Source organism: Pseudovirgaria hyperparasitica, assembly GCF_010093815.1.
Source record: "Pseudovirgaria hyperparasitica strain CBS 121739 unplaced genomic scaffold EJ05scaffold_16, whole genome shotgun sequence".
NCBI classification, from domain to species: Eukaryota; Fungi; Ascomycota; class Dothideomycetes; order Acrospermales; family Acrospermaceae; genus Pseudovirgaria; species Pseudovirgaria hyperparasitica.
In genome coordinates, this window is record NW_022985564.1 from 450193 (window position 1) to 468746 (window position 18554).

At 53.6% G+C, this 18554-nt stretch overlaps 5 protein-coding genes across 5 annotated transcripts; 2 read left to right on the forward strand and 3 right to left on the reverse strand.

The window, feature by feature from the left end:
* Nucleotides 1–658: 658 nt before the first annotated feature.
* On the forward strand, nucleotides 659–2492 carry EJ05DRAFT_513965 (P-loop containing nucleoside triphosphate hydrolase protein). The gene is made up of 2 exons (XM_033748487.1): nucleotides 659–1067; nucleotides 1127–2492. The coding sequence occupies exons 1-2, from the start codon at nucleotides 703–705 to the stop codon at nucleotides 2166–2168; spliced, it is 1407 nt and encodes a 468-aa protein (XP_033596938.1). The 5' UTR covers nucleotides 659–702; the 3' UTR covers nucleotides 2169–2492.
* Nucleotides 2318–5316, reverse strand: EJ05DRAFT_143158 (uncharacterized protein). The gene is made up of 5 exons (XM_033739253.1): nucleotides 4863–5316; nucleotides 4617–4772; nucleotides 4316–4491; nucleotides 3570–4190; nucleotides 2318–3508 (listed from the first exon to the last, which is right to left on the reverse strand). Exons 1-5 carry the CDS (start codon nucleotides 5008–5010, stop codon nucleotides 2489–2491), a joined length of 2121 nt encoding a protein of 706 aa, XP_033596939.1. The 5' UTR covers nucleotides 5011–5316; the 3' UTR covers nucleotides 2318–2488.
* Nucleotides 5317–7319: 2003 nt separating this feature from the next.
* EJ05DRAFT_143234 (uncharacterized protein) lies at nucleotides 7320–11931 on the reverse strand. Its single transcript, XM_033739254.1, has 3 exons — nucleotides 11570–11931; nucleotides 9489–11489; nucleotides 7320–9431 (listed from the first exon to the last, which is right to left on the reverse strand). Exons 1-3 carry the CDS (start codon nucleotides 11662–11664, stop codon nucleotides 7505–7507), a joined length of 4023 nt encoding a protein of 1340 aa, XP_033596940.1. The 5' UTR covers nucleotides 11665–11931; the 3' UTR covers nucleotides 7320–7504.
* A 2387-nt stretch (nucleotides 11932–14318) lies between these two features.
* EJ05DRAFT_489202 (uncharacterized protein) lies at nucleotides 14319–15865 on the reverse strand (the record flags this gene model as incomplete). Its single annotated transcript, XM_033745769.1, has 4 exons — nucleotides 14319–14944; nucleotides 14995–15508; nucleotides 15560–15587; nucleotides 15660–15865. 4 exons carry the CDS (start codon nucleotides 15863–15865, stop codon nucleotides 14319–14321), a joined length of 1374 nt encoding a protein of 457 aa, XP_033596941.1.
* Nucleotides 15866–16480: 615 nt separating this feature from the next.
* On the forward strand, nucleotides 16481–18002 carry EJ05DRAFT_456651 (NAD(P)-binding protein). The gene is made up of 3 exons (XM_033742499.1): nucleotides 16481–17433; nucleotides 17481–17843; nucleotides 17894–18002. The coding sequence occupies exons 1-3, from the start codon at nucleotides 16837–16839 to the stop codon at nucleotides 17948–17950; spliced, it is 1017 nt and encodes a 338-aa protein (XP_033596942.1). The 5' UTR covers nucleotides 16481–16836; the 3' UTR covers nucleotides 17951–18002.
* Nucleotides 18003–18554: the final 552 nt, after the last annotated feature.

Here is an 18554-nt window from a genome sequence, read left to right on the forward strand (position 1 = left end):
GGAGGAGGGGTGCTCGCGATGGACAGATGGACAGATGGATAGATGGAAGTACGGACGGACGAGAGGAAGTGAATGTATTACAGTGCGTTGCGGGCAGGGTCTCTGTCTGGACGTGGTGGGTCTGGACTGGCTCCACTTCCACTATATGTGATGTATGAAGCGGAGGCTCACAAGGTACGGGCTTGGAGAATCTGCTGGGTATATGAAGTGTGTAGATGTGTTGACAGAGCAGTGGTGGATGAGATGTGGGAGCGGATGTCAGCGTTGATAGAAGGAGAGGCGTGATCTGGGGCGCGAGGGACGTCTCAGCCAAGAGGTATGTAGTGTGTAGTGTGGATGATATATGACATGGTAGTAGTACCTTGACTACTTCTGATGTAGTGTGTATTATGTCTTAAGTGTGATGTCGTTCAGTATAAAGGCTAGTATAGCAGAGCGGACCAGAGGAAGTGAACGCCGAGGTTGATGCAAACTGCCCCGGACTGCCCCAGTTTTAGGCACCCAGACCCCCCAGATTCCCCAAAACTCCCCTAGAAACGGGCACCAAACGCACCAGACGCAGCTAAAATTAGGCACCAAGTCCCCCCCGGCCGGCGTCTGACGTCGTTTGCTTGGCCTGGCCGGTCCGTGTTGTGTTTACCCCACCGCTTGTCCTTCACACTTCGCATACACTTCGCACTTCGCACACATAATCACCATGCCATGACCGACCTCTTCCACGTCGTGCCACACTTCAACACAAAGCCATTCTCGCACATACTGCCATCGCTCGACAAGAACCTCGTCACCTCCTGCGATCTCCTTACCCTCGAGGCTCTCGACGTAGCCAAGCGCGCTCAGGTGCCGGTCGCGGAAGTCTGCAAGCTACAAGACGCCTTGCTCGTCGAACTCCATGCTCAACTCTGCTTCAAACATGGCGATGATGCTCAGCCGGAGGTGGACACGGCGGAAGAGACGCGTCGGGTGAAGCATGAATGGAGCAGCATCAGTACTTTGGACGACGGTTTGGATACCTTACTTGGAGGAGGCATACCTGCTGGCTACCTGACAGAGATCACCGGCGAGAGGTGCGCGTTCGCATTCATACGTACATATACTCTCCGTTTACATTCTGACACTCCTACAGCGGCGCAGGCAAAACACAGACCCTCCTCACTCTGCTCCTGAGCGCCCAACTCCCTCCGCCTCACGGCCTCTCACGCTCCAGCATCTACATCTCCACCGAAGCCTCGCTCTCCACCAGTCGCCTCTCCCAACTGCTCAACTCCCATCCGTACTTCAACTCTCTGCCGCCCTCAGAACGACCGACTCTCTCTCGAATCCTCAGCATCAAGACGCCCGACCTCGAATCTCAAGACCACATCTTGCGCTACCAGCTCCCCGTTGCCATTCAGCGCCACAACATTGGTCTTGTCGTCCTCGATTCCGTCGCCGCAAACTATCGCGCCGAGTTTGACAAGCCCAGCAATGGGGCTGGTGGTAGTGGTGGCTCGTCCGCTGCCCACGCAATGGCAACTCGCAGTGCTCAACTGATCCAACTCGGCGCTTTGTTACGCGGCATTGCGCGGCGCGAGAATGTTGCTGTCGTTGTTGCGAATCAGGTCGCTGATCGCTTCGACCGCCAGGACCGCGCACCGTCGGGTAATGCGAGCAGGAACACTTCGTACAACAGCCAGGCCAGCATGACCAAGTCTACTGGAGGTCGTGCAGATGTTGCAGGCCATAATACGCCGCGTGCAGGAACACCGAGAGTAGGAACACCACGGACAGGGACACCAACGCCCATATCCCTCGCAACTGCGGATCCCATGTCGCTCGACCACCAGCAGCGCTGGCTGACTGGCTGGGGGGACACTCGCCCGGAGCACCCGGATCATCACCAAGAGGGCCTCAAAACGCCCGCCCTAGGTCTCGTGTGGACAAACCAGCTCGCGTGCCGGATCGCGCTGATCAAAGAGCCCGAATTCGCTGCCCCGCCAGACATATTCGCCATGTTGGCACGGGGGGACCATCTGAATGCGGAAGAGGACGGCGAGAGCGCAGCGACGCGCGAGAGGGAGATTGTGCGCTGGCGGCGGTGGATGAAGGTTGTGTTTGCGCCGTGGACCGCGCCGACGAGCGGTCGCGGGCTGGAGTTTCGGATTACTGCAGAGGGACTCAAGACTTGATGGCGGACTTTTGTGGCTGCTATCCGTTGGACTATCTTGGTTGTGAGAAGTAGCAGTAAATACAACGTTGGAAATACCCCTTTCTTGCGCTCAGTCTTTGCTTAAAAGGCAGTCTCCTGGGAATTAGAGCTATGCGAGGTGTTCGTAATTTGGTCACTTCAGTTACAATCAGCCAACGTGACAGACTCGTACTCATCAGCATCAACTCCATACTTTCAATCGACCAGAACAGTTGAACGAGCACCACACGCACACAAAGTTAAAAACAAGCAATAAATACCAATACCAACTATCCACACCCCACAACATCCCCCAAAGCCCTACAAATACAACCTCCCCCTCCGCACCCTCTCCACCCGCTCCTCATCCGCAAACGCAATCTTCCCGACCGCCCTCTCCGGCGCCACATCCCCAATCCGCACCCTCTTCCGCCCCAGCACCTCCACCATCTGCATCCCATCCAACATCCCGCCCCCCGGCGCCGTGCTCACATACGGCGACTCACGCGCCAACATCGACATGCTATTCAGCATATCCGGGATCCGGATCCGCGACCGCAAGTACACCATCGCCAGCACGGCCAGCACCAGCACCCCAATCGAGAGCGTGTACAGCGCCAGCCAGCCCCTATGCAGGTCGTATATCGGCGGCGAGAAGGTCGTCCACGTGCCTGTTGTGTTGGCGTAGGTAGGCTGGTAGTCGGCGGCGGTAGTGTCTTCAGACGCAGCAGTAGTATTAATCCCCGACGTCCCCAGCACAATCGCCGTCCCATACGTCAACCGCAGCACCGAATTCACCACCACCGCAAGCCGCGCCTCAAACACCCCCGCCGGAAGATCCTTGTATTCATCCTTAATCGCCACGCCGCCCACACTCGCATCGATCCCGCCGTTCAGCGGATTCGCTAGATACGACTCCAGCGGCGTCTGCGTGCCGGCGTGATACGTCGTCAGGATGCGCGGGATGCTGGCGAAGAACTGGATTGCGGCGGTGCCGCTGTTCGCGGGGTCGAATTGGGCGGTGGCGTTGGAGACGGGGTACTCGGGCGAGTGGCGGGCGCGCTGGGCGCGGCAGGAGAGGTCGCCGGAGGGGGTGCCGCGGGCGCAGGAGACGAGGGCGTCGATGTGCGTGGTGGTGATGGTGCAGAGGGTGGTGTCGGTGCGGGTGCCGAAGCTGATTGTCGGGAGGGGGTAGAGGCGGGTGGAGAGCAGGGTGAGTTTGATGTTTGAGGAGCCCGGGTCGGAGGCGGAGCCGAAGGCCTCGGAGGCGTTGTAGGGTTGGCCGTCGAGCCGGTTGCTGTAGTCCGTTTCCCAGGTCGTGGTGTTTTGCCAGTCCGAGCACTGCGGTTGGTTGTGTCAGTCGTTTACCTACCCCCTATATCCATCCGAGAAAGAGACTCACCGTCAGCCGCGTATACGCCGCCGCGATACCAAACGTCAGATTCCCCACCTCGCCCATCGGCACCCCGCGCACTGGGACTCCTACCAGTGACTCATAAACCGGCACCTGATCCGTGGGCACATCCACCCACTCGCCCGGCTTCCCGGCATCATACCCAGGCAGCATCTCCAGCAACGGCATCCGGACATTCCCCCAGATATCCGTCCGCGCCGCAGCAAGCACCTTTTCCACCCCGCCCAGCCTCTCCACCGCCTCGTCAAAGCTCCCGGCTGTTGTCGTGCCATTAACTAACAACGCCGCCGCATTCGGCGCAGAGATCACCGCCCCAAACGCCATGCGTACCACGCCCCCGGCCGCCCCGTAGAAGCCGCTCGATGCGCTGCCCCAGGTGAGCGTGTCAAGGGGGATGCCGATGGCGCTGGACGGGTGGTAGGTAAGGGGGTATGAGGCAGTGAGGACGGGGGTGTGCAGGGTGAGGGCACGCAGCACGGCCTGGCCGCCGGCCGGGCTGAGCAGCCAGATTGCGATGAGGGCGAGCGGCCAGATGCTGATGTATTGCAGGTCGAAGCAGGTCTTGAGCGTGCTGACGACCGTGTCGCTGGAGGAGAGGAGCTCGAGCATCTGTGGCGTTGGGTGTTGTTAGTATTGCTTCGGGGTTCATGACAAGCTCCTGGTTGGAGATGATAGGGGTGAGAATGAGGAATGAGGAACGAGGGGAAATAGGATGAATAGAGACGGCATCGTACCCGCAGCGTCACACCCCTCTCCGCCGCCCACAGCGCTACACTCTTCAGCATCGGGCCCATCACCGCCGCGAATCCAATCGGCCACAGCGTCGACGCTACACCCATCGCGAGCACCACTCTGTCTCCGCCCTCGGACCGCTCGCGCCCGCCGAGCCGCCATATAAACCCTGCCAGGACTGCCCATCATCATCATTCAGTCAGCGAAAGCCATAGATAGCAAGGTCAAAGTCAAAGCAAAAAAGTGGAGGAAAAAAGGATGATAGGGGGGGTAAGAAGGACAACAGGCACGACAGAAACATACCAAGAAACCCAACAGGCACAAGCAGAAGCGCCGCATACGGCGCGCAATCCACGAGACGCGCACGCGCTGTCTTTTCCACGGTTTGCGGGCGGTCTGGCCATGTTGTTGCGCGGCGGCGGAGCATGTTGGCTACGGTTTGGCGGCGGCGGGGTTTGTCTTTTTTCGTTGTTAGTTGAATACTTCGTTTCTGTCCTTGTATATCATGGAGGATTCTAGGGTGGGGAAAGAGGAATGCAGTAAACTCACCGGCATATCCATCCGCTGCAGCGTCGGCGTGAGGATTATGACTACTACTGTCGCTATGACTGCTGCTGCTGTGCTCTGCGTCTGCTTCTTCCTCCGAGACGGTGGGTTGGGGGGTATCTTTCGTTGGGAGGGGGGCGAAGGAGGGCATTTTGGGGAGTGGTGAGGGTTCGTTCGTGTTGAGTCGAGTGTGTGTGGGTGTGAGTGTTGGTCGACTGAGTGTTTTGGTCCTCCTTGTCGTCGTCGTTGTTGTCGGCCAGTGAGTCGTTTTACTCGCTAGTTGTTGTCTTATTTGTCTTCCTCGTCTTCCGTCGGGTCGTTCGTCGTGGTTCTTCTCCTTCGTCAAACAGCGTCAAAACAGTCAATCAGTCCTCAGTGACTCGACGACCAAATCCCAGCACCGCCGTCGTCGTACTGTAAAGCGCGTATACGATGATATCTCCTCTCGCACACCAACGATCCAAGTCGTCCTCTTCGTAAACCAACAATCCAGCGTGTCCAGCGCGTCCTTCTACCCAACCAGTCAAGCAGCCCAGTATTCCTCCAAAACCAGTTCGCGCCAACTCAGCAGGCAGTCAGGACAACTCTAATCGCGTTCTCCGCAGTTTCCAGCCTTTCCCGTCGTTTCTGGCGTATCTATGGTTCAAAAAGGGCGGAAAAGAGCAAATTGAGAAAGGGGTGGGGGCCCGCGTCCTTATTATCACCACGTCCACCACACACATACACGTACCAGTCAAGTCAATTAGTTAGGTCCGTCAGTCAGTCAGTCAGTCAGTCAGTCAGTCAATAAGGAAGTAAAAGCAACTGCCGAGCCGCAGATATTAGCACCAGAGCCCGGCCGCCATCCCATTCCGCGCAACGGACTACATGTCCTTCTTCTCAGCCCCCAAAACTACAAGTCACAGACAGCGCAACACACAAAAAAACGCAGCCCCCAAAACCAAATATCGGAGTTGTACCCCCGAAGCAGCGCTAGACTCGGCCGAAGGGCGCGTCCATCGGACTGAGGCACGGACGGCTGAGAACCGAACATAGCATAGCGGGCATATATCATACACAACGCATGGTCAGAAAGGAAAGAAGCAGGTGCATGCATGCATGCATAAGCGCCCCGTGCCTCACACCAGAACCTCCAGCGAGGACATAGTTTGATGAAACAGCGGGCGGCGCCGCTGAAATAGATACAGTATCAGGCGTGGAATTTTGGGGGCGGAAAAGCATATGCCGGCGACCACTACTAGGCTAGGCCAGGACTATAGAATGCCAAGCCCAAGGTTCTAATGTATACAAGGAAGGGCACGTATATAAGTCTACTACTGTACGCATTGTTACGTGTTTTCTCACGTACGCCACGCGTGAAGTAACATTTATTGCGCGCCGTGCTACGTGTGTATTTTGTGTATTGCGTGTAGAATATGTTAACACAAACCTAGTCTAATCGCGCCCCGTTCAAAAAAGAAAAAGGAAAAGCGCGCGTGTATCGAATCAAGAGTTTTCTCAAAGAAAGTATATAAAAGCTTAAGCCTACGCCGTGGAAAACAGACGAGAGTAGTCTAGATCAGATAGAAAGCACAGGGATAGAATCGAGTGAATAATATTAAATAAAGACATCAAGTCATCAAGAAACCAAAGAAGAAAACAAGACTTATATATATACATTAATTAGTACACTCCAAAAAAAAAATCATGACTAGAAACAAAAATAGAACGGGATAGAAATTAAGAACCAGGATAGAACCAGAACAGATATAGAACGAAAACAAAAGTATAAGAGTCTTGTTTACCAGATATAAAGCTTACTATTACTATACCATCTACTATATTCTCCTCCCTCAGCTACAAATCAATTTACTACCCACCTTACCTTACCCACATACCCCCAATACCCCCAATACCCAACAACGCAATGACAATACACCTGAGAAATTCCACCCCTCTAACCCCCCGTTTGTCCTGTTATGCACTGGTATAGCATGGCACGGTATACATCAAAACACACTCTAACACACGTGGACGGACGGACGGAGAGTGAGGGTTTCTACATCACGTCGTGTCTGCTTGTTTACTCACCTACTCCCTTCCTTACTTCCCTACAGAATAGCAGCGGCAGCACAGATAGACTAGACAGATTCTCTCTCTCTCTCTCTCTCTCTCTCTCTCTCTCTCTCAGACAACACCTTATATAGAGGACACAGACAACACAGACAACACAGACAACACAGACAACACAGACAACACAAAAGTTTTAACAAATCATCTTCCTTTCTATTTCTAGATCCTTTTTTTTCTTCTTCTTCTTTCGAAGAAAAAAAAAAAGAGCTTAACCTATGTAGTAGGTACTAGGTAGTAAGGGTGTTGGGGGAGCAGGTGAAGTCAGAGCTTGTGCATGTCCCTGAAGAAACGGGACACTCTGAACTTCCTATATATATAAACCAAAAAACCTTGTGTGTGGTAAAGACACTGTATAACCTGCTTATTTTCTTTTTCGGGTTGATTTTTTTTGGTTTGCCTTTTTTTCCTTTCCATCCCTCCTTCTCTTCCCTTCCTTTCCCTGCTTCCATGCCGCTCTCTTCCATGTCGCTCTCTTCCCTTCCTTTCCCTGCTTCCATGCCGCCGTCCTCAAGTACCACCATCCCCCATCATCCTCAGACATACCGCCACGTCTCCGCACCACCGGGATTCTTGAGCGGCGACTTTTTTCCAAAGTCGCTAATCGGACTATACTCAGGTCTTGCAGGACTCTCCTTGCCCGTGCGCGCGCCATTCGGACTGGTAGCTGTGGGCCGCGTCGGCGTCGCGTAATTGATGCTTTCCTGCAGCCGCGCCTGTTCGTGTGGTTGCGTTTGCGATTGGGGTTGCGCTTGAGAGGGAGATGGTGCGGGTGCTGGTGCTGCGGTCGTAGTCGTCGGCTGTTGCTGCTTGGTGGACGACCAGTTCTTGAACGAGTAATTATTGGGCTGCGTGGTAGAAGAAGAAGAGGAAGAAGACGAAGGAGGAGGAGGCTGTGCTTGCGCCGGCCGGGGAGGAGGAGGAGCTATGCCCGGACTTGTGTACGTCCACGGCATCGTCTGTCCAGCGCTGGAACTGCGGGCATGGTAAGACTGCGGACCATGCGACGCACCGCCGGATATCTGGTAGGGTAGAGGATGATTCAGGCCCTGGGCCAACTTCTCAATCCCGCGGTGCTGTTGCTGGTGGATTGCGGAGCCTCTCGCCACATCCTGTTGAAATTGATATGGAGACTGGAAGAGCAAGCCGGTGGGACGGCCGGATGGGTACATGCTGTTGCTGGCAACACCCGTGTGGGAACTGCCCGGTCGACTGGGCTGCCGTGCATATGGCGATTGGTATGCTTGATAACGATGGCCGTCAGGATTCGCCTTCTCGTGCACCTTGAGCGGCTGCCACTCCTGAGTGAACCCTCCACCGATTGCGTATGGCGACACGTACGCCTTGGGTCGTCGCAAGTAGCAATTCAGGAGATAAGGATAGATCTTCAGATGAGCAAGGTATTCTTCTGTAGTCGTATTTGGCGGGAGATACGACGACTGCGACGCCTGAGATGGGCTTGACTGGCCCGCCGTTTGACCTGAAAGTCTCCTCGGTAGTGCATACGGGTTCGCAACATAGTTGTTCTTCTCAGATGACCGTGGCTGATAGTACTGGTGGTACCACTGGTACGGCGAGTCCTTCTTGTCAACACTAGGCATCGATGGTCGATCTCGATCCGACAGTAGCGAACGAGTAGAGCCGGTAGGTGACATGGCCGTGGGCGAATGGGATTGCTGTAGCCCGGCGCGGTACTCGCGATGTGGAGGCGGAGGAGCGTTCATGTCGATACGCGGATATGTACTCGGCTTTGCTTGGATAGCACGTTGAGAAGACTGTTGTTGTTGCTGCTGCTGCTGCTGCTCCTGTTGCTGTCTGTATTGCTGCTGGTGATGTTGCTGCTGTTGCTGTTGACTCGTAAACGGGAGAGACTGCGCGTACACAGACTGAGCACCAGACCCTTGTTGGGACTGTTGAGCGTACTGATACACGTGATAGCCCGGTGCGTTCTGCCGCTGCGCAGCCATCGCGCCGTTGAGTGCATTCACATTAGCACCAGCCGGATACGATGCCGTGTACGACTGTCGAGGCTTGAACAGAGTCGTCTTCTGCTGCATGTACGCTGGCGCCGCCGGTGCAGGCTTGACCGTGTCCAAGAAATTACTCCTGATGTTGTAGCGTGGCTTTGCCGGGTCCTCGGTGTATTGTGGCCGTGCTTCCGTGGATTTCTTCGGAAGGTAGTGCCAGATCTGCTCCGGCTTCGAGAAGTCGACCTTGGCCTGAAACTTGTTCCGTTCCCATTCTTCGCAGCGATTGAACTCGTCCCATTTGTGCTCGCAGTTGGGATCCATGAACGGATCGCCCTTTTCAGGCACGCCTTCGGGCCGACTCTTCTCGCTTAGTTCGGCGTTCTTGTTAGTAAGATGATCTGGTAAGGGCTTCGCGTTGGAGGAAGGCTTCGGTCGCAGGGAGTCGGCGGGATCAAGCGCAAGTAAGTACTTGTGCTCAACTTCGATTCGATCACTGTGGGACCGTTAGCGTTTTGCGCTCAATTATGCAGCCCAATCTACAAAAACTTACCCTGCAGGAACGACATCAATCAAGAGAGTGCCTTCGCTTAATCGATTCTCCACCACCGTGCCAGCAAACACTTCACCAGTCAGATACTGCACCTGGACGACGTCCTTCACTTTGAGACCCTTGGCGTAGTTTGCAACAAACTTGTTGTTCTCCAGACTCTCAGAATCTGCTTGCTTTTGTCGCTTCGGGCGGTGGAAGCGACATCGGAAGTCCGTGCCCTCGTAGAAGTATTCTTGGCCGTCGTCGTCAAAGTAGGGCATGTTCCCGGTGTCGATCTGCACCCCAGCAGCCTGTGCACAGGTTGCGTGATATGCTCTCGTGCACTTCTTGTGGTCGCATTGGAAGCAACTACCGCGTTTCGAGCGACAGTAATTACACTTGAGATCCAATCGAGCCTTGTCAATGCCGGCGACATTGCAGACCTTTTCGTTGGGCGGCTCTGTGATGAACGTCTCGAGCGTGTACAGCGCACAAGACCTATGCGCCTGTTTGCCGTTGTCAGTTGGCAGGAGATCATCAAAGACAACATCGTTCGGACAGAGAATGCAAGGCTCTCTAGAGGGCACCTTGATTCGAAGCCGCAGCTTCTTCTTCTTCGGCCCAGGACCGTCTTTGCCCTTGACATCTCGCTTACGTTTCCGCGGAGGTCCCTTCGATTTACCACCAGAAACACTTGCGGGCGGACTCGGCAGATCGTGAGCGCCGTCGTCCTCGTCTTCCGAATCAGTCATCTCAATATATTCAGGTGTCGGCTCGCCTCGAAGCTTGCGTTCGATCTCTGCAACATCGACCCACACACTATCTGCCTCGCAGTCACACTTCTTCGCGATCCGACCATAGTTCAGCCACTCCTCTGTAGCGAAATTCACAGACTCCGCACAGTTGTAACCAATATTGTAGCCGGAATGATAACCATATGGATACGTGATGACGAATTCTCCCTCGTAGTGGACCAGCTTGTTGACCTTGATTCCGTGCTGTTTTTCCAGGGCGGCAGGAGAGATGAGATACGTCTTGTGGCGCAAGAACTGTGAGCAGTTCTTTGCGTCATTCGGCCAGATGCTCCGCATGGCATTCTCGAACTTCCGGGCATCGGCTTGCGATATGCTGTACCACTGCTTTGGTGCACCGAAGTGAATGTAGTTGATGCTGTAGAGATCCATGTCCTCGAGATGCCAGGAGAAGGTCGCTTTCCACATGCCCAGGTAGAGATAGGCCGTATTCACTCCCGGCACCTTCGTGCCTAGAACGTCGAGTAAATTCTCCAGTTTGGCTACATTCCAGGTCGTGGTCGAGTCGTCGAAGAGAGAGCCAGGCATGTCAGCTCCGTACATCGGCGAACCGTAGTTCAGAGTACGCCAGTAGTTCTCCTCGAGCTCTGCACAGCGCTCCGGTGTGTACTCGTCGACGTTTTCAAGTCTGTAGTTGAAGCCTTCAAATGCAGCCTCATCCACGTAGTCGGAAACATCGCGTCGATTGTTCATACGCCGCGACGAGATGGATTTGGGCTGACGTCCCTTTGTCGGAGTGCCTTCCTCTTTCTTGATCCGCTTTGCTTTGCCCCCCTTTGCGGAAGAAGTAGCTGGCGTTGGCTTCGACTCGGGTGACGTAGGCGTGGGCGGAACTTGCAGCTGGCTTCCTTCATCCAGGCTGTCTTCGGCAGGCTTCTCTTCTTCTTTGACATCCTTCGCAGGACCTCTGCGCGGTCTTCCAGGTCTGCGCTTAGCTCCATCTGCATTGGACGTCGTGGTCGCAGTGGCCGCACTCCGGCTTGGACGAGGTTTCGACGCAGGCTCGCCACGACGTCTCTCTCCGCGCTTAGCAGGCGGCTGGTGATTGTGTTCTTCGGTGAGAGCCTTCCACTGCGGAAGATTGTAGGACCGTTGCTTCTCAATGTTTGCCTGTGTGTACTGTCCAAATTGCCCGGCGAACTCTTGAGTAATTGGGTTTTTAACCTTGATAGTCTTGACCATCTCGGTGAGGTCAGGAAGGGAGCCGGTCCTGGCAAATTGAATTGACGTTAGTTTATTATTGACGCGCTACATCGCATTGCTGGAGTGGGCGGGTGGGTGAGAGCTTACCATTCCTGAGGCGGGATGACCTTTGCTATACCCGACTTCATGCCGTACTTGTTTACTTTATCGATAAACTTTGGGAAGCTCCGAAATTGAGCCATGTTCTGCGGACAAGGTCAGTACCAAGCGTCTGAACTCCCGCATATCGTCCAGATAGCAGTATATTTTATTGTGAAGCTCCCGCGAACGGTCGCGCACTCTTGCGGGAACCCAGCCGAGGCCAACACCGCTACATACCGGCTTGAAGACAGGAATCTTGCCATCACCCCAGTAGTGATCCGGCTCAATCTCGCCAATGTCATCGTCCTCGTCGTCCTCGGGATCGGACAGATCCGACGAATCGTCCTTCTTGTCCAAGTCTTCGCTCGTGGGTGGCGTCAGAGCAGCCTTGGAGATGTGCAAGTCATCTTGAGGCGGAGGCGGCGGCGCCGGCACCTCGGTCGATTCTACGACATTCATACTGAACAATCTGCCAGCTTCTGCGCGCAGCTGACGTGCGTTATCGCGAATTTATCCCGTCGTGCTGGGAGGGTGGGAAGTGGGAGGCTGAGGGGACGACTCCCCGGAGGAACAGGCGGAAGGGTTGCGCCAGTATCGGGCAGACGGGGGGCCCAAATGAGTGTGGTCAGTGGGAATCAAGGAGGAGGGATAGCTATCGCATGAGTGCTCAGAGACCATACGAGCGTCGTTGAGGGCGGAATGGGTAGATGTTGAAGACAAGAAGAGTGGTGCAAGTCGTTGGGAGGAAACACTGAGTGAATGCGAGTGTGAAGTCCCCTAACGAACCGTTGGCGTTTGAGCCTGAAGAGTCGCAGCCTGAGGTGTGAGCCAGAGAATAGTCGTGCTAGGCCTAATCGAGACTGTCTAATCATATCAGCCTATCAGAGACGAGCACTAGTCTGGAAAATGACGAGCCGACGTGGAGTAAGTACCTTAGTAGTGCTTCTCTGCGGCAATTGATGCTTGATTATCGTACAATGGATGGATGAATGAATGAATGAATGAATGAATAACGGATGATAACAGCATGTGAATGAAAACCGGATGAACAGCTTCATTATCCCGCGTCATGAACAAGCATCGATGCATCCGTGAAGGCCAGTCAGGGCATATAGCCCTTCACCGGCCGAGCTCGCTTTCACCAGTATACGATGTATCATGTATCCATCTAATGAATGAATGCCCATTGTTATCCTATCCCTTGTACTGTACCTAGGTACCTACCTACACTCGCACAAAGCCGCTACAAAGCGAGCCCTATACATACATACCCCTTTCCTTTCCTTATACACGCACACAATGCAGCATTCAGTCAACCTAGCACCACCATACACACATCGCTCAACCCACGAGCACACCCAGCCCAACCAATCCCACAATCTCACTAATCCATCCTAACCGCCCGCGCATATCTTACCTCCAAAAACCCTCCGCCGCCCCTCATCCATTTCCCCCTCTTCTCCACACACACACTCACATACACTCTCGCATCGTCACAGTAGCGGTGTGTACAAATCACACCATTCCCGCACCATCATCGTCCCCCCTCGAATCTTCATGACATGCAGCTACTCCATCTCCCTTCCATCCTTCCATCAGCCTAGACCCTTCTTTTCCACCCTTCCAATCAATCCCCCTTTCCCTTTCCCTGTTCTAAATAATTAGTCCGGCGTACCGCGTACCTGCGAACTCGTGGGAGAGCGTGCAGCTGCTTAGGTAAGCGAGCAAGTTAGGTAGCCTCAGAGGTAGGTAGGTAGGTAGTAGTTAGGTGGAGTAATAGCGAATAGACCGCGCCCATCCATCCATTCATCCATCCATCCAATCATCAGAAGCACTCACTATGTGAGCCCAAAAAATGGAGCGCGGCCGCAATCTGTCTACACGGCATGCCCCGCTCCAAAAAATGCCGCCGCAACGATACAAATCCTATCTGTTGGCATGTTGAGACATTAGTTCGTAGACTTCTAGAGGAGGCTCAGCAGTGCTTTCAGCCTTACCCGCCGCTCAGGGACTTTCCCGCTCGTCGCGTCACCTAGACGAGGCATGGCATGACATACTTGTGTGAGACATGGCTGCTGGGCAGGGCAATGGGAGAACGGAGATCGAGTTAATTACTGCCGAGATGATAAATGTAGGCGTAGGTGCAGATAAAATGCCTAGATCGAGGGGCTGCCATCCATCAGGATTCCTCCAATTACCCCACGATGACCTACCTGCACACGCAAAGGCAAGACACAGTTCGGCGGCGGACCCTGTGGCAGATCAGCGATCTACAATCTATTGTACACAACCCGCAGCCTGGCTCCTGAGTCAGTCAGGCAACTCATGTTACTTCTTCACGTTCGGCTACACAGACGACATGGCCTGCTTGGCCTTCATTGCTTAATTCCCGTCCAGCTCCCCCATCTTGACATCGTACATACATGCTTCTCTACCCACTACTATTCATTTGCTTTTTTGAGAACCAAACATTCATCTCCCGATCCGGACCAGATCCAGTCGTATTACTAATCAGCTCAGACACCAGTGCTCCGAACGCGTGCTATGCAACCTTGCAAATTCTTCTTTTTATTGGTCAAAGGACCGACCGTAGAAGCCTTTCGCCGAAATGCCCAAGACATGATTGTATTTAACAGAGAGCCCTAGAGCTCCATCACTTTTGTCTCGTCTACCAACATCTGGCAAACAAGGAGTTTAGATAATCGAGAATGCGATGCGCCCAGGAAATTTCTGTGTGAAGTCGTTGTTGATCAACTTAGGATGAAGGTGGTGGCGGTCCATCTCCACGAGGACGACCCCGGAATCCGCGTCCACGACCTCGCCCGTCTCCACGATGGCCTCTTCCACGCTCACCGCCACGACCACCGCGGCCACGGAATGGTCCACGGCCATCACCTCTTGCACGGCCTCCTCGCTGGTGGGTAACCTCATGGAACCCGTCACCACTGGCGGCGGCAGCTGGCGCAGGCGTGCTTATTTCAGTGGGAGTATCATCGGCCCAGCTCTGGGTGCTGGTAGCTGGGGCTGGAGTGGAGCCGGTATCAGTCTCTGCGAGGTCGCGCGGAACCATTTCAAAAGACTCAGTCAGAGGGTCCTCGGTGGACTTGACAGTCTGATCCCATTGCTCTTGTCCTGCGGCATTCGCGGCTTCTGAGCCAATTCCGCTGGCCGCAGGAACCTGGACAGTCTCTGCTGCTTCAGAGGAACCAATCATGGCAGACGGGTTGGATTGAAGCTCAGTCAAGCTAGCGTTGGCAATAGTCGGGTCGGTCGAGGTAGCTGGAGTGGTAGTGCCATCGTCAACAAGAGAACCCTGAGCGGATCCCTGGAGAAGCTCTTCAGCAGGACCGCCGGCTAGAGAGGCTTCGCGGACTTGCGAGACTAAACCGCGAGTTAACATCAATTCATTCAGATCAATCGGGATGACTTACAGGTTACACCGGTTGGCGCGCCTTCGATGTTGTTGACGATATCTTCAGAACCCTCAACGAGCTTCTCGATAGCTTCAACCGCCTGAGCATCACCACCGTAAACTAGAAGAAGCACACCCTCAAAGGCCTGTCTCTCCTCAGTGTCTGCCTCTTCGATCTGACGCTTCGCAGCAGCAGTGTGCAGAAATTTCGACAGTGTGAGATACTGAAGCTTGTGCTGCTTTTGCTCTTTCGCCGCGGCCTCGGCATTGATAGTGTCTCGAAGGGTCTCTAGCTCCTGCTTGTGCGCGGATTGCAAGAGCTCTCGCTCTGCACTAAGCTTGCTCTGTAAGTCTTGCTCAACCTTCTTGTACTGGATCAATTGCTCCTCCAGCTGTACCAGCTGTGCCTGAAGGCCTGGTTTCTTCAAAGCCTGAGCCTTCTGGTCTGGGTTGATCTTCTTTGCGAGTACAAGGTCATCGAGTGATAAGTCAGGATTCTCCGAGATGATGGTGTCGACCTTTTGCATAAGGTTCTAGATGGTTGTTAGCTAAAATGGTCTCTACCCCGAGACATCATTACTGACCAGCTTCTTGTTAATGTTGCGAATGTTCCTGTCATGAAGGTGAGTAGCTGTTCGATGGTAGAAAGTAGCAAGAGTGTAGCAAAGCTACGTCACAACATACTTCTGAATCTCTCTAGTATAGGCATTCTCGCCGCTCGTCTCGATGCCATTGACCTTGGCTTCCTCAGTTGGCACCTCGGACGTAGGCGTACCTGGAGCCTTGGACGCAGAACCTTGAGCAGCAGCCAACTCAGCCTTGGCCTTCTTTTTGCGAGCGCTCTTCGACTCGGTGGGTGGAGGAGGGTTAGCTACGACGTCGGACGACATGGTGTTGAGCTGTAGTGTGAATGTTTGAGATGATGTATGCTTGACAAGTAGATATCTAGATGGAATGTGGAAGTTTGCGGGGAAGGTTGTTGTGGGCGCAGTGTGTAACAGCTAAAATGTTCTTTGAGCTTTGGATGGCCACTGAAGCCCGTAGAACACGCGAGCTCGGAGCCTTGCAGCCTAATTTCCGCTCGACTATGCCAAGTCCTCACGCGCCATGTCACGCACTAGGCCTGATTTGGTGCTGTGAACTTGCGCTGGCCGCTCTTGATTGGCCCGTTCCTGTGTAAACACGAGAGCACAAGTGTACCACAATCGCCAAACCTAATTCGGGCATGTCTGGTCAGTATACGGAGGTGGTCTGATGAGGATTTTCTTTCAGCTTCAATCTTATACATAACAGGCATGGATCCACGGCCCAACCTTGGAACAATTCTAAATGGCATGCCAGGTACTAGTGTTGAGTCCCGACAAAGTCCAGCTGGCATCCCTTGGTTTTAAGCTTCCAAACGTTCGATCATTTATATGGTATCATGTACATCTCAAAGAAGAAGTATCCAGCGACATTACACGTGCGCTAAGTGCTTACACTTAATCAAGACGGGCTAATGAGACCTCTCAAGAGTGCGGACGAATGTTGGCGCACGAAATTTTCCGACTCGTGATAGACAGCTAAAGTCTCCTGTCAAAGATACACTCGGATCGACCATGCGTCGCAATTAGACCGAATTCTTTGTCCATAGAATGAGAACCAAACATAACTGCATCATATAACGCCTTTTCCAACAAGAGTGCTGCTCTAAAGATCACTCGCGTAGCTTAGGCGTACTCATGGTATATAAAGAAGCCATATCCAAGTCTCCCCAAGACAGACTCTCAAAACACCTGAGCCCATCCATAAATCACCCCAGCCTCATCTCGAGTCCCAAGAGCCCAACGTGTCCTCCTCACAAAACAAACTCCCCAGCACAATGCAAGCCTGGCAATTCACTCGCACCGGCCCAGCACGCGCCATTCTCTCGCTCCAATCCATCCCCGTTCCACCACGCCCCATAGACAACGAGGTCCTCATCCGTATCACCCACAGCTCGCTCAACGGTGGCAGCAACCTCCTCTTGACCCTGATTCCAATGTTATTCCGCAGCCCGCCCTGCACGCCTGGCATCGAGTTCTCGGGCGTCGTTGAATCTGTTGGCCCGTCGTACTCGAAGACGAATCTGCTGCCTGGCACGCGTGTCTTTGGCACGCTCGATAAGCGTGCTCATGTTAGGGGTAAGGGCGCGTTGGCGGAGTGGCTGCTGGTGAAGGAGGGTGAGGTTGTGATGGTTGCGGTTCCAGAGGGCGTGGAGCTTTCGCAGGCTGCTGCTATGTCTGCGAGTGGGTCCACGGCTGTGTCGATGTGTTTGAGGGCTGGGTTGAAGGGAGGCGAGCGAGTGCTGGTGAATGGAGCGAGCGGTGGGGTGGGCAGTTTGCTGGTGCAGATTTTGAGGAACTTGGGTGTGCGGGAGATTGTGGCTGTTTGCTCGGGAAAGAATGCAGACTTTGTGAAGAGGCTTGGTGCTGATGAGGTACGTGACGAGGAGGTTAATTTCAGTATTTGCTCTGATCAGCACAGGTCTTGGACTACAACGTCGCGCCTGTTGAGCAGCAACTGATCGACAAGTTCTCTGCGAGACCGTTCGACGTCATTATGGACACTGTAGGCATACAGTCGATCTTCACAGACAGCCCACACTATCTCAAGAATACCGGCGTCTTCGTCAATGTCGGGGCGATGGCCAACGGTCCGTGGCTGGGGTTCTGGTATTGGTTTCTCAATTCCAACCTTCCTCTTCTGTTGGGCGGCATACCCAGGAAGTACATCATGTTCAGCAACAACATTGACGAAGAGCAGCTAGGCATGCTCGCACACTGGGCTGGCGAAGGTAAGCTTGTTGTACCAGTTGACCAGACGTTCGAGTTGGACAGGGCACTTGATGTAAGAAGCTCCATATACTATGAGGCGGTGATATCTGACTCTTCGAACAGGCGTATGATTTAGTAGAGAGCGGCAGAGTACGAGGGAAAATCGTCATCAACGTCTAGAAGCTTCAATAATGATGAAGGATCCTCATAGTGTGGTGTGGCAAAAGAAGAGAGAGCGAAATAGTAGACTGGCTATACATACTGACTAGGCTTCGAATATACCCAAGACTCAATACATTTCAAAGCACACCACCGTAAATAATCTCTGTCTACATTCAATTATAACTGCACGAATATATGTGTCAAAACCACGTCCCCTCACAACACATCCCAATCACCCAAACCCACCACCTAACCCATGACCATACCCTAAGAAACAAAAGCAACCCCAGCAATCCCATGTAACAAAACCCAGGGCTCCAGTAGTAGTAGATACACAAACAGAAACCCAGAACCAAGTCCTCTCCAAATCCCCACATATACTCCCTTGAAATGGATCCCCTAATGACCTCCTCGGTAAAGTGCTAGAAGCAGAATGCAAACACGCAGCAAACCACAACAAGCGCAACATGAAAAGAAAACACCAGAGCTCTTCTCACCCTCCTCATTGCTCCACAAACATCCAATCCACTCCATTCCACTACCCCCATCACAGCCCTTCCACAAAATCCATACAAACCAAGATCTCAAAACCTCAAAACCTCAAAACCTCAAAACCTCAAAA